Source organism: Ochotona princeps, chromosome 24, assembly GCF_030435755.1.
Source record: "Ochotona princeps isolate mOchPri1 chromosome 24, mOchPri1.hap1, whole genome shotgun sequence".
Taxonomy (NCBI): domain Eukaryota; kingdom Metazoa; phylum Chordata; class Mammalia; order Lagomorpha; family Ochotonidae; genus Ochotona; species Ochotona princeps.
Genome location: NC_080855.1, coordinates 5,275,687 through 5,290,612, shown reverse-complemented (window position 1 = coordinate 5,290,612; position 14,926 = coordinate 5,275,687). Strand labels below are relative to the sequence as shown.

General features: G+C 61.0%; 1 protein-coding gene across 1 annotated transcript in view; it reads left to right on the top strand.

The window, feature by feature from the left end:
• The window catches only part of SDK1 (sidekick cell adhesion molecule 1), an 880,998-nt gene extending 869,743 nt beyond the window's left edge, over positions 1–11,255 (top strand). The window contains exons 44-45 of the mRNA XM_058680763.1: positions 2,463–2,592; positions 10,627–11,255. Coding sequence (XP_058536746.1) covers positions 2,463–2,592; positions 10,627–10,872 — 376 coding nt within the window. The 3' untranslated portion in view covers positions 10,873–11,255. The remainder of the gene's footprint in view (positions 1–2,462; positions 2,593–10,626) is intronic.
• The last annotated feature ends 3,671 nt before the right edge of the window (positions 11,256–14,926 follow it).

Genomic DNA, 14,926 nt, shown 5'->3' with positions numbered 1-14,926 from the left:
CCGAGTCAGGGTGGGTGCAGCAGCTGGCAGCGCCTGCACAGGCCCCAGTCCCTTCCTGCCGAGTCAGGGTGGGTGCAGCTGCTGGTGGCGCTGTGGCCAGGAGGGCAGTGCCTGCACAGTGCCTTCACAGGGTGCAGGAGCTGGGAGGCTTCAGCGTACCCTGAGCTCCTAAGAGGGCAGGGTCTCAGGGCAGCAGGGGCAGGAGCCAGAATACCTGACAGGCACTGGGCTGGCCTGCTGTGTCACCTTTGGGGAACTCCTGGTTCGCACGACATTCTAGGTGTCCCCATCAGCTGCAGCAGCCTGGGGTTTGTCCTGAACACAAGGCCGTGTCCCTCTGTGGTCTCCCAGGCTTGGGGCTCACCTGCAGCCCCCGATCCCACCCCGGACGTGGGTGCTCTGCACTAGGGACTCGGCATCTGCCCCGTGGACAGCTCAGTAGTCTCCCTGGGGTCCACCAGCTTCAGGGCAGTCTCCTGTGACCTGGACTTTGCCAGGACATGGCAGTGACCCAGCACCAGCCACCAAAAGCTTCCAGCTCTTCACTGGGAATCCCAGCAGTCGCCTACACGGCCTGCTCTGAGACAGCCGTCACAGGAAGGGTGCCGAGGCCCCGGAATCCTGGGATCCCTCAGTCTTCGCAGGACACAGATGCCCCAAGGTGGCCAGTCTGAAGCCCAACAGGATGCTGTCCCTAGGGCAGACAGGGACGCTCATGGTGACAGCCGTCACGTCTTTAATCGCCTCCGTCTGCTGAAAGCAAAAGGAACCAGCAGTCACATCCGCTCAGCCCTGACGGGCACTTGTCGCGGAACATTTGAACACATCACACACTGGTACCTGGTCATCTTGCTGCCTGCCCACAGACAGTGGCCCCGTGGAGAAGCCACAGGCTCAGCCCGCAGCAGCAGGCCCAAGCACCCCACAACATGATGCGTGTCCGCAGGACTGTCCTCGGGGGTGGGAGGCAGGCAGCGCAGCGCCCGGGCCAGAAAGGGTGTCCATGGCTCCTCCCGGGAGCTGACTAAGCCATGCGAGTCCTCCAGGGGGGTCTGCAGGAGGGAAGGTGGTAGCCACAGGGCATGTCACCCCGAGCCTGTGAGGGGCCATCTCTGAGGTCCTAGGGCTGCCTCCCATACTCAGAACTAGCCAGCCAGGTGACGGGGCATAGCTGTGACCTCCGGACAGGCTCTTGTTCGGGACGGCTGTCCCACAGGGGCTCAGGGTCAAACTCTGACCCTGCTCAGAGCCAAAGAGGATCAGAGGAATTAAGCCCATCCCTCTCAGGCCTAGTTGTAGGCCCCCGATAGGGCTCTGTGCTGAAAGGGGCCTGGGTGCTCAGCAGAGCCGGGGTGGACACGTCCATTCTGACCTCTGTGACAGTGACACTGAGCTGGCTTGGCCCCCCACAGCAGTCATGGTGGGTGATGCCAGCTGCTTTTGTGAGAAAAGTGTCATGCAACGTTTCGGGTTTACTCAAGAGGTAAAATGAGTCTTTCAAATTAAGTTGTCCTTGAACTAGAGCCTTGGAAGGCCTGTGGGCCTCCCTGGGGCCTTTCCTGGAGAAGCCGAGAGGCGCTGTCCGGGCCGCAAACCGCAGGCTGTGCCCATCTTCTCACGGCGGTCTCCGTCACTGCCTGCTGTCCTGGCGAGTGGCTTCCTTAAGCTTCCTGTGCGCGGTGAGGGCTGAAGGGCTGCCCCAGGTGCAGCCACCCTGTCTCAGCCCCCACTGCTCACAGCCCCGTGAGCTTGGCTGGGGCCACCAGAAGGCCCTGGACAGGAAGCTGGCACGCAGCAGACGGCAGCTGCCACGGCTGACGGCTCTCAGTCCTGCCAGGCGCTCACTGTCCTCTGCGCCAGGGAAGGGCAGGGCTTCCGTCAGCCGCAGAATGGGTGCTGTGACAGATGGCCGCAAACTCAACAGCTAAAGCAGGGCCAGCAGCTCAGGCCCAGCCTTGCTGGACCCTGCAGCACCCAGGGCCTCACAGGCCACCAGAGCCATGGGGTCCTCATGCTGTGTGACATAACTGTCCCTAGAACAGACGCCCTCTGCTTGACCACACCTCAGTGGCTGGAAGCAGGGCACAGGCCCAGCATACTCAGTACCAGTAGGAGGCCTTCTCTACACAGTGAGCCAGCTGGTGCCTGTAGAGGAGTCAGGCCGCTGACAGCCTGACTCCCTCCCCTGGTGGGCTGGCCTCCCACGCTCCCTTCCCTCGTGGGCTGGCCTTCCTCCTGACCTCTCTTCACTGGGTCTGTTGTACCTCTTGCTCTCGCCAGCCAGTGAGCCCCAAGTCTCCTGATCCTCCAGTCAAGCTGACCCCAGGTGCTCTGGGCAGCTGATCTCCCCCACCCCTCTGGGGGGCACACTGGCTCATTCTGTCTAGACCCTGAGCCTGACAGGCGCAGCCGGGACGGTACCTTGGCGCGGGGCGTAACCGTGGCCTCTGTCCTGGCTCCAGGTCCCCTCCCCGGCCCAGCCCCGGCGGGCTGCAGTACTCCGACGAGGATATTTGCAGCAAGTACAACGGCGCCGTCCTCAGCGACAGCAGGACCCTCAAGGACAAGTCGGTGGACGCCTCCGACTCCGAGGTCAGTGTGCTCTGCGTTCCCTCAGGCAGGGCCTGCTCCTCCTGGCCCGCAGTCCCCTGGCCCAGCTGAGTCGCCACCGTGCCCTGGAGTGGAAAGGCCCCTGAGCAAGGCTGCACCGTGCCGATGAGAGCCCAGGGTGTTCCCGGTGGGATGGCTAGCTGGGGCAGACATGCACCAAGCTGATTCCCAGAGGAGCAGATGCCGGTTCCTAAGTTCAAGTTGGAGTAAGACATGGGTGAGGCTGAGGCTCTCGAGAGAGGCCTTGGGCAGAGAAGAATGTACACTACCTTGACTGAGCTCTTGGTGGACCGTGGAGCTGGAGGGGGCGCTCATGTGTGCAGCTGCACTTGGTCCCAGGGGAATTGGGAGCGCATCCACAGGATGGGTGTGCTGGGCCAGGCTAGCAGGTGGAGGCCTCCGGGGAGCTTAGGCACGTTGCCAGCTGCTAAGATGAACAGTCGCTAGACCTGCGCGCAGAGCACCTCCGCCTACACTCTGCATGGAGGGGGGCCCCCCCGAGGGATTCCTCCCCCAAGCCTGCCCAGGGAGCTGGGTTTGCTTCCTGGTGCAGTGTTTGGCACATGGCAGCGTTAGGTTGGTTCAGATTTGAGGCTAGAGAAAAGGGGCCCAGAAGGGAGGTCTGGCTCCAGTCTTGGCCATGACCTATGGTCCCACAGAGTGCAGGCCTGGCCTAAGGGCAGCATACAGAGACACAAACTGGGGAGGCAGCCGTGGGTGCTGGGGGGCAGCACCCTCCCTCTCCCCCTCCCGTGCTCTGCCGAAGCAGGCCTCGTGAGGGGCAGAAAACACCAAGCCAACTGCTGGACACATACGCCTGCCCCCCTCTTGGCACTCATAGTCTAAATCAATATTTAATCTAAAAGCAGTCTCACCTTCATTTTGACCTGAATTTGGGCCTCATTGAGCCCTGAGGCTCAAGAAAATGGCTTCTATCCCACAGTGGTTTGTAAATGAACTCCAAGGGGGAGAGACAGCAAGTGGGCGCCACAGAGCGCCCGCCCCCGCTCAGCTTGGCATGTCCTGCTTACAGAGGACACCACCTGACCGTAAGCAGCCGTGCAGGTGCCGGGAAAGCCGCCAAGGCCTGGCCTGCTTTGTGCAATGAGGTTGCAGCCAGCCGGCAGGGGTGCTCACACCGGAGGGGCAGCTGCCAGGCTTCCGCACCCCCGCAGAGCGGGTCAGGCAGCCCTCTTGCCCGTCTTGTGTCCGGGCCCTCTGCTCCTGCACATGCCTGGGACACAGCACAACCCTCCCAGCCACCTGCCGTGGCCCCCGGATGGAGCTAGGATGGCTCCATGTGACCTGAGCTCTCAGGGTGGGCCAGGCCCGTGCAGACTAGCTCACATTCAGGGCCCATGCCGGCCCTGCTGGGGGAGCAGGTGGATTTATTGTCCAGAGCTCAGCCCTACCCCTACGCCGTCCCCTCCACTTCTGCCAGGCTGGGCCAAAAGCCCACCAGGGAGCAGCCAGAGCAGGACTCAGGAATTCTGAACTGCTGGCTGGTGTCTGCGGTACAACTAGGAGGGCACGTTTGCTTGTACACACTCAGATGGCATGCGCAAGGAACTGTTGGCTGTGTCCAGGTGCCAGGCGAGGTAGCACACACACACACCGCACCTGGATATGGTCAGTGTGTTTACAGGTGCACACACAACTAAACACACACCATGAGGGGAGGGCAGACAGTTAAGAGGACACGGGAGCCTCACTGAGAGGAACTCCGCAAGCAGGCTGCTGTGGGCCTGAAGGACACGTGGGAGCCCACGGCTGGGAGAGGCGTGTGCTGTCTGAGTGGAGCTACAGAGGCGCAGCTGACCCCGAAGCTGAGCCCATGCTGCTATGGCACAGGCCACGTGGCAGAGCTAGCCAGGGCCTCGTGGACGGACTACTTTGCAGCTGCAGCTTGGGGGCCCGGGGCTGCTTGCTCAAGATGATGGCAGGTGCAGAGGCTGACGGGCAGGATCTGAGCTCTGAGCTGGTGACGTGGGGCGTCCCTGCATCTTGTTGGGCTTAGCTTCAGGGTCCGGCTGAGAACCCCACCACCCAGCCTTCTCATGTTTCTGGCTCTGTGGCCTTCCTTGGGTGGCGTGCGCATTGCTGAATGTCCGTGCTACCCCCTTCCCGGGCTGAGTTCACGTGTGAGCCCCAGGCTGCTCCATCTCCGCAGCCTTCACATCCACTGGGCCACTGTCCAGAAACCAGCAGCTCAAGCCGCACCTCCCAGTGTGTGGCGGGGCCCCCCGTCCCACCCCCACCGGAGGCTCGCCCCACAGTCCCTTCCCCCCTAGGCTCGCCCCACAGTCCCCTCCCCTCCCCAGGCTTGGCCCCACGGTCCCCTCCCCCCCCAGGCTCGGCCCCACGGCCCCCCCGGAGGCTCGCCCGACAGTCCCTTCCCCCCCAGGCTCGCCCCACAGTCCCCTCCCCTCCCCCAGGCTCGGCCCCACGGTCCCCTCCCCCCCCAGGCTCGGCCCCACAGTCCCCTCCCCTCCCCCAGGCTTGGCCCCACGGGCCCCTCCCCCCCCAGGCTCGGCCCCACGGTCCCCCCCCCAGGCTTGGCCCCACGGTCGCCCCCGGAGGCTCGCCCCACAGTCCCTTCCCCCCCTAGGCTCGCCCCACAGTCCCCTCCCCTCCCCCAGGCTTGGCCCCACGGTCCCCTCCCCCCCCAGGCTCGGCCCCACAGTCCCCCCCGGAGGCCCGGCAGAAGCAGCAGTGAGAGTCCCTTCAGTTTACCATGCTGGGTTTTGGTCTTCACTCATCTCCAAGTATTCTATGATGTCCTTTTTAATTTCTTCCTTAACATACTGGTTACTTAGGGTTGGGTATACTCGCCAAATTTTGTTATTTACTTCTAATTCTGCTCCGTTGTAGTCAGGAGCACATCCCTCTAAACAGAGAACCTTTTATGCTCTAACATATGGCCCACGCAGAACATTCCTTATCCACTTGACAAGTTATTATTCCATTATTGTTACTCAAGGGTTTCTCTAGATGTGTGGCCCAGTTACTTACAGCATGTTTCCGTTTTCTGTCCATTTCATCACCTTCACAGTCACTCCATGCACGAATGTGCTGGGGCCTCAGCGGCCCCGTCTCTCCTGGAAGACGGGCTTGGGTGTTGGGCCCTCGGGTTTGTGCCCGATCCACACGCCCTTCAGTTGCCTAGTCCACCCCGTTACGTCTGCTGTTCTGGTGTTGGCTTCCACATCTCTCATGTCTCCTAGTTGTGCTTTCTTCTCGTTTTTGCTAAATGTCTGTTCTAGTGTCAGCACCTACATTAAACACCAGGTGCCACAGTCACTGTCCTACACAGCTGTATTTCCTCCTCCTATCTTCACAAGTGTTGCTTTATATCATCTTACGCCTTCTTTAAAGGTTGAGAAAACAGAACGCGTGCTGTTCTTTCCACCCGTACTCACTGTTTCCGGCCTGTTTCTGCAGGGAGTTCAGGTCACCCTCCAAGGCACTGCTTGCTCCTCTCGACGGGCAGGTTTGTCACGTTTCTGCAGGTCAGAATCCCAAGCAATACAATTACATACCTATTGCTTTATCTGAGTGCTTTGTAAATAAAGTAACAGAAGAATATTTCCTTGCCCATGTAACTCTATTTGCACCTGTGTTTCTCCCTGTGGCTCTGCCTGCCTGGTACCGCTTGGTCTCAGGCTGGCGAGAGCCCGTGCACCTGTTACCACTGGGTCTTGGGCTGGTGAGCACCATGTACCTGTTACCACTTGGTCTTGGGCTGGCAAGCACCCATGCACCTGTTACCGCTTGGTCTCAGGCTGGCGAGCTTTCTTGGAAGGCACATCTTCAAGCTGTGATTTTTTTCATACTTTTTATCTGTTTCTGTCCACTTTTCATATTTACCTCCTTATTTGAAAAGCAGATTTACCTGAACAATCCCGAAAATCTAGGACTAGGCCTGGCCCAGTCCAGGGGCAGGAGCTCAACCCAAGGCTGCGTTGCAGGGGGTCTGGGATTCGAGTCCTTCGGCCAGTCCAGGGTGTGTGGCAGCAGGGCTGGGCCCAGCCTGAGCCAGGAGCTTCTGCCAGGTCTCCAGCGCGGTGGAAGGGGGCCAAGGACTTGAGCCACCTCCCACTGCTTTACCCAGGCCATTAGCAGGGACCTGGAGCAGCGGGCCTTGAACCAGCACCCAACGGGATGCCCAGTCACAGGTGGCACCCTTCTCTGCTACGCAACAATGTCTGCCCCCAACTCTTTTAGTTATATCTCAACTCCGGAACTTGCTTTTGTAAAATCATTTCTACCTCCTTACTAACATTCTCGACTCGGTGTCCTAGTGTTGTCATACTTTAACTATGGTTTCCTGTAGTTCTTCGGGGCACACTGGGAGGCTCCCCACTGCTGGCCCTCACCGAGGGTGGGATGGACTTTCCCGTTGCCCTGTCTAAAGCAGCTTGTTTGAGACCATGCCCATACAGTAGCAATTCTGAAAACCAATCCCCCCTCACCCACAGGCCACTGCTGGCTCCCAGGCCGGTTCAGCATCCCCCCTCACCCACAGGCCACTGCTGGCTCCCCAGCTGGTTCAGCATCCCTGCTCACCCAGAGGCCACTGCTGGCTCCCCAGCTGGTTCAGCATCCCTGCTCACCCACAGGCCACTGCTGGCTCCCCAGCTGGTTCAGCATCCCTGCTCACCCAGAGGCCACTGCTGGCTCCCAGGCCGGTTTGGCATCCCCCCTCACCCACAGGCCACTGCTGGCTCCCCAGCTGGTTCAGCATCCCCCCTCACCCACAGGCCACTGCTGGCTCCCAGGCCGGTTTGGCATCCCCCCTCACCCACAGGCCACTGCTGGCTCCCCAGCTGGTTTAGCGTTGTGGTCCTGGCCAGGCGAGCAGCATGGGCCTGCTTCCTCTGCCGTGCAAACTGTCGCCATCTGAGAGGGTACAGCCTAGACCTGCGTCTCCCTGACCTCCAGGCAATCCTCACCTCTTTCTTAGCTCCTCACCAAAGTTCTGCATGCCTCCCAACCTGCACACCGCTATCATTGGCACTGCACCCAGCAGTTCACTCCACAACCTGCCGACTGCACAATTTCTAAGCACCGCCCTCAGGCAAACTAATCCAACAGTCACCCTTCTCTTAGGCATTCGGGAGCTCCTCACTCCTGCACACCGTCCCCTATCCTACCCCAGCCTCCGCAGGACCCGCGTGTCCCTGCCGAGGCCCAGCATGGGGACAGTGGCTGCTTTTGCCATAGTGCCACACCTGCTCCAGCAGCAGGGCACTGGCTGGAGACAGTGGCCCTGGCCCTGCTTCTGCCGAGGAGCGAGCGCCTTCTTTCCACCCCAGGGGCTGCACAGACCTTGAGGACCCAGACCTGCCACACTCTGGTGCAGACCAGAGCTGGTTCAAGAAAGGGGTGGGTTGGATCTGAGATGCCAGTTCCTGGGGCAGCAGGTGCCTACCTGCCCAGGGCCAGATCCCCACCCCGAGCCAGAGGCTGGCCATGACCCAGAAACCAGGTCCCAATCACCCCGAGCCGGAAGCTGGCCATGACCCAGAGGCCAGGTCCCTATCACCCCGAGCCAGAGGCTGGCCGTGACCCAGAGGCCAGGTCCCTATCACCCCGAGCCGGAAGCTGGCCATGACCCAGAGGCCAGGTCCCTATCACCCCGAGCCGGAGGCTGGCTGTGACCCAGAGGCCAGGTCCCTATCACCCCGAGCCGGAAGCTGGCCGTGACCCAGAGGCCAGGTCCCTATCACCCCAAGCCAGAGGCTGGCCGTGACCCAGAGGCCAGGTCCCTATCACCCCGAGCCGGAAGCTGGCCATGACCCAGAGGCCAGGTCCCTATCACCCCAAGCCGGAGGCTGGCCATGACCTAGAGACCAGGTCCCAATCACCCCGAGCCGGAAGCTGGCCATGACCCAGAGGCCAGGTCCCTATCACCCCGAGCCAGAGGCTGGCCGTGACCCAGAGGCCAGGTCCCTATCACCCCGAGCCGGAGGCTGGCCATGACCCAGAGGCCAGGTCCCCACTGTGAGCCGGAGGCTGGCCATGACCCAGAGGCCAGATTCTTCCTGAGACCTTTCCATGGAGCCATTCCCACCGGTTAAACCACCGCTTGCTGGGGAGGGGCCCGCTTAGCAACTGCTGATGCCAACCTGGACCAGCTACTGATGTTGACTTTCCTAAGGTGGCACTTGGCCCCTTCGACTTTTCAAAAGCCATGAGTCAAGTTTGAGTCCTTAGAGAGGAATTCAAGTGTGATGGGGGACAGGCTCGGTGGAGGGGCTGGGGGCAGTTCTGGGCCCAGGTTCACAGCCCTGGTAGATGAGCAGGGCTGCAGGGGAGAGGTGTGCCCAGGCCCTTTCTGCAGGAAGTAGAAGCAGCGACACTTCACCAAGGAAACAGGACACTGGCCTTTCCTCCCCAGGGTAACTTCTAAAACCATTTTCAAGAATGTTGCTTAAAAATTTTCTGACTCCCAAATGTTCAGCAGCGTGGCAGCTCAGAGCTGCTGGGTCACACAGCCACTGTCACAGCGCCGGGGGGAGCGGGGCTCCTCGCTCAGGTTGGAAATAAAGAGGTGTGCTGTTCTCACACGGCTGCTTGCGGAGTCCATGAGAAACCTGTCTGAATCGCCTCTTTAAAATGTCTAATCCCAAGTAGCAGTTGTTCAGAACCTACAGCCAACAGCAGCCCGCCACCCCGCCCCATGCCTAATCAATCCCTAATAACATCTGGGGCTTTCATGTCACACCCATGACACCCGACACACACTGCTCAGCCGCTTGGTAGGTCCCCTGCGCAGCCGGGTGGATGCTGGGTACACTCACTTCCGTCCTCGCACGGTTTCCAGGGAAACCAGCACATGCTGCTGCTTCACATCACACAGGATTTCCTTTTTGTCAATAATCCTAAGTTGCTAAAATGCGTCCCTATTACAAGCTCAGTGCATGGAGCAGGAAGTCGCCGGGACTCGTGCCCAGCTCTGACTGCACCTGGGACACGGCGCCCTGAAGGAACCAGGAGCCACAACACCTCTCTGTCTCCTCGCTGCTCTGTCTCTCCCTGGCTGGTGGATCTCCTCCAGGCCCACAGCCTCCTGGCCCTTTCCAGATGCAGTGTGAATACTCCCAGGCCAGGAGGCTCTGAGTCGTGTGCCCAGCCCTGAGCCAATCACTGAGCCCTTCCCTGTGTGGCCGAGAAGACCTGCTCCCTCCCAGGAAGGGGTCCAGACACACCTGTTGCCACCCCCAACCATCTAAACACCCCCGTGCTAACAGCCCCTCTCTTGGGGCTCTGTGCCCTGCAGACCTTTGGCTGGAGAGCCCCGGGTACTCTAGCTCCTGGAAGCCTGGCTTGAAGCATTTTGTTCACTGCTTTAACAAGTGTGTGTGGGACCCTGGGTGCATTCATTCTCCATCAGTCTTAGGCTCCCCTGGACCCTGGTCAAGAGCCCTGCTTCTGCCCAGCCTCACAGCTGCAGGAGGACAAGGGGTGAGGGCAGGCAGGCAGAGGGATGCCCCCAAGGTCCTGCAGTAGGTGCTGGCCGTGATTACCGGGATGGAGCGGGTGCTGGGCATTGCCCTGCAATTTGCCAGTGTCTGCACCACTCAAGAGATTTGATCAAAGGCCTTGCAGCATGAACCACCATGTCTGCCTCTCACAGAACCAGAGGGTCTGAGACACCACTGGTTCCCCACTTGGAAGGAGAGGCTCAACCCTGCCATTTCTCTGGACCCTTTGGGGGGTGAAGGGCCGGCCAGCCACCAGACTACTGAGGGCCCGCCTGAGGCCTTCCTAGCCAGAGGGCAGGGAGGCAGCATGAGGAGCTGGGGCAGCCCTCTGGGATCCATCCACAGCAGGTTGACTCCCGGGGGTGCAGGGACAGCCCTCTGGGCTCTGTCCACAGCAGGTTGACTCCCAGGGGTGCAAGAATCCGGCAGTATCCTATAGAGTGCTTGGGGGAGAGGTCTAGGTGCCACCCACCTGGCGTGGCCCCCTGCTCAGCCCAGGCTCTGCTCACAGCTGGCTCTCCCCCGGCAGGTGTCCGACTCGGACTACGAGGACGCACCCCCCAAACACTCCTTCGTCAACCACTACATGAGCGACCCCACCTACTACAATTCCTGGAAGCGTCGTCCACCGGCCTGCGGGCCCACCCCGCACAGGTACGAGGCCGTGGCAGGCGCTGAGGCCAGCCCGCGCCTGCACCCAGTGGTCACCACGCAGAGCTACGCACCTGCGCCCGGCGCCCGGACTCCGCTCACCGGCTTCTCCTCCTTCGTGTGAGCGCCGCGCCTGGCTGCCACGGAGTCATGTTGAGACAATCCACTCCGCTAACAGCTCAAGTTTTTGTTTTCTGATAAGTGATGATTTTACTGACTCACGAACACTAGATTTCAATTAGGAAGGTTTTTTTAACGGCTTTTTGTAACATGGCTGCAGGAAGCAGGAGTCTTTGTTTTTCTTTTCTTTTTAAGAGAAGGTCTATTTCCCTGGTGCCGAGGCTGGGGCAGCCACCGCAGGGACCCCGTCCCGGGAAGGCGAGCAGGGGCAGGCGCAGGCACCGGCGGCCTCCCTCCGTTCTACCTCCTCTTCCGAGAACCAGCGGCTCACCCCTCTCCAGCTCCGTCCACACCTGGAGCTCCCCGCCCTTCGCCCTCACACCATCTGTCCGAACTGTTCTCACTCACCAGGTTCCTGACGGTTCAGTGTCCACGTGGTGCCCTCAGACCCCACCGTGGCTTCCCCGTCACGCCCAGCTTTCCACCAGGGCCCCAGCGTGCTGGCATCTTCCTCCTCCTGCCTGCCAGCGCGGGCCGGGGCACATCCCACAGCCGGAAGGCGCCAGGGAGGCCCGAGCGAGCTCACTCCGTGGAACACACAGCGCATGGCCAACTCCACTCAAAGAGAAAACCAGAAAACGAGCTGGCGTTTGCAGAATTGCTTGTTGTGTAGCAAGTGTGCATTGTTAACCAGAGTATTTTTTAAATCTTTTTATCTTTTTTTAAAATGTATCACATGAAATGAATGCATCTTTGCTGTCTCCTGGTGCCTTTTATTAATTGTTCAGCTTTGTACGTGGGAAAGACGAAAGCAGCAGTGTCTCCAAATAAACTCGAGAGCTCTGAACCCGTCCCAGTCCCAGTGGCCTCGTGAACCTGCCGCCCACGACGTGAGCAGCCCGCCCTCCCTCTGCGGCCCCCGCTGCTGTACCCTCCCCCAAGGCCAGGCCAGCTTTCAGCCTTAACAGGTTTTCTGGAAGCATCTTTCTTTTTAATCGCCATCATTTGTTTGTTTGTTTTTAGCTACATGAACAGCCTCTGGCCCACATACCTCTGCTACAGGTGGCTGACGCAGGTGAGCGGGGCTGGCTGGCACAGACCTGCTCCTGGTGCCAGCCGGCCTGCATATGCCCCAGCACCACCCCAGGCCCCTCCTGTGAACCAAGAGCCGAGACCGCTGTCAGCACCCCAGGGCGCAACCGAACACGGGGTGCTGTCCTGCCAGGCGAGCTCTGTGCCAAGGATGGAGCCGTGGCCTGGCCACCGGCATCAGGGAGCCAGGATCTGGCCCTATGCAGACAACATGCCCCCTCACCCCATGGCTGGTGCCCCTGCGTGCCCCTGTGGGACCAGGGAGTGGCTGTTCTGACTCTCCGTCCCTGGCGTGGCCCCCCACAAGATCAAGGATGGGGCTCTGGGTGATAAACACCCTTGGAGTTTGCCCAGGATTAGGAGGTGCTCCGTCTCCCTCCCCTACCCTACCCACCCTTCTGAGCAGACGACCCAATCTGCTAAACCAAAAATCCACACGCTGTGCCCAAAGCCACCTGGGCAAGAGCTGCCACCCAGGGAGGACTCGCTCACACTGCCAGAGCCACCGCACCTCTCACCTGGGAGCCCATGGCGCTGATGTGCCAGTGTCCCACAGGAGAGCCTGTGCTCAGAGCACTCGAAGCCCTGAGGTGCACGGTGCTTCAAGGAACAGGAGGATGCTAAGGACGGCTGGCTTCGAGCTGTGAGCTGCTCTCCGGTTTGCATGGCAACACCCCACCTTCTCCCAGGCTCTGGGCACCTGTCTTCTGCTGCGTGGGGCCGCCAGGCTCAGGCCACGTCTTGGAGAGGAAAGAGCCACAACAGGTCAGGAACCAGGACCAGCGGGCTCCATGAGCAAAGCAGCGCCCACCGCACAGAGTGTCGGCCCCCGGCGCCTCGCCCAGCTCCTCTCATGCCTGTGGAGGCCCACTGAGCTGCCAGCAGGGCTGCGCTGGCCAGAGCCCTGGGTGGGTTTTGGGCACTGGGACACAGTGACCTGGGACATGAGGCCAGCCAACGTCCTCTCTGTAGGCTTCTTCCCTGGTCCCCTCCAGGCTGCTAGGGGCCGCCACAGGAAGGGCCATTTCCTCTGCCGTGGGCACCGGGGGTTCCCAGGAGACCAAGCGCGCCAAGCCACTGCCAAGTGTCCAGATGATGGGAGGACAGCGCCCACCCTGTAGTCCCTCAGATGCTGTGCCTGACAGCCAGCCTGGGAGCATGTGTCTGCACCAAGCTCATAGCTGGCATCGCTACCAACTCGCACCCTCCCAGTACCCATGACATGGCGTGGCTCCTGTCTGAAGGAAGGATGGAGCAGCGTTGAAACTGCACGCCACACCTCCCCAGTCACCTCCTGGTGTGTGGAGAGCCTGGCTGGGCTAAGGCGTTCCTGGCAACATTTGCTGCCATGCGGGGTGCCACCTTCTCCGCGCATTGCAAAGCCCCCTGGCAGCCTGCAGGGAGACGCGGAGGGCAGCAGGCACACTTTCTAATAAAAATGTTATTTTGTTCCTTATGCTCTGTGGTTTTCTTCCGTTCTCACTGAAATGGCTCAGGAGCCCGGGAGCACTCTGCACCCACAAGGCATTCCTCCTCCTGTTCAATGGTCCCCACAGGCACACAGCAGCGGACAGGCAGCAAGCACCCTCAGGTGGAGTAAGGCCAGGGGGAGGGCCGCTACACAGGCCAGTGCGCCCAGGGTGTAGAGCCTGGCCTCCCCAGGTGAAACAGCAGCCATGCCCAGGGCCTGCCACCTGGCCAGGCCACAGGCTTCTGGACTAGGGCGAGCTGCACTTTCCTGAAAGCAGCCTGTGTAGGGGCGGGCACAGCTTCAGCCAGGCCACCCGCCTGAGCCCTGAGGACCCACCCATCAGGGAGCTTCTGTGACAGGGAGTACATGGGGGCACGGGGGGGGGAAGGAGATCTCCCTGCCTTCTGGACGGCAAATTCACAAAGCAGGTTGTGGATGCCATGGGTCCCCAAGGGAGGGGCCCACTCTTCCCTCGACAGCGGGCCAGGCCAAACCTGGGGCCACCACACAGGTTCTGGGAGCTTGCAAGAGGCCCCAGGCCCACCCCAGGATCTGGGCGGGGTGGGGGCACTCAGGGTCTTGCCAGCTGCACCGTCCTACCCCCAAAACAGGTACTGCCTTGGAGAAGCGATGCTAAGAACACGTCTGTGCCTCTGCGTCCAATATCCCCACCAGCCATATACCCCCTAACTAGGAATGAAAGCCTACACGCTCACCAACCCACTGTGAGACCATGCCGCTGCAGGGGCGGGTGAGGGAGGCACAGGGCAGGAGGGCCGCCGGGGAGCTGGCCAGGGGCAGAGCCAGGCCCAGGCAGAGGCAGCTGCCACAGCCACCTGCTCGCACCCAAGGCTCCCTGCCCTGCCCAGGCAGTCTGTACCCTGAGGCCACACTGCTGCCCGGGCTGGGGAGGTCTCAGTGCCTCCATGGCCCCTCCTGTGGTTAGAGAAGTGTGGGGGGGTCAGCTGGGGCTGGGTGTGCAAAGCCTCCCCCAGGGAAGCGACGACGGAGAAATCAAAGGGGTCGCGCTGTGACACAGCCACTCCGACAGACATCCCCACAGGGGCAGGTGACAGACATGAGGCATCCTTGAGAAGGGCACGCGGGGGGCTCCCCCGGCTCTGGGGCTCTGGCCCAGCTCCTCACTCCCCCACACCAGGAAGGACACGGGCCCAGCTGAGGCCTCCGCGAGACGGGGTTTGAATCTCGGAGCCTCACAGCCATTGTCTACAACATTGAACAGGCGGCCAGGTGGGGTTGTGTCCCCAGGAGTCCAGCTGTCCTCTGAAAGGAGCCCAGATCCTGTCATCCCCAGATAGGAGGGGACCGGCAAGGGCAGGCTGCTCCACTGGACTTGGAGTTGCTCCAGGAGGAGCTGGTATGCCAGAGGGCTCCCTGAGGAGCTGGGCTGGCCCTGTCAGGCCCACAGGCAAGCAGCTCTGGCCCATTCCCTTGGAGCGCAGCATCAGCGACCCCACAGGGACGCCCTTATCCT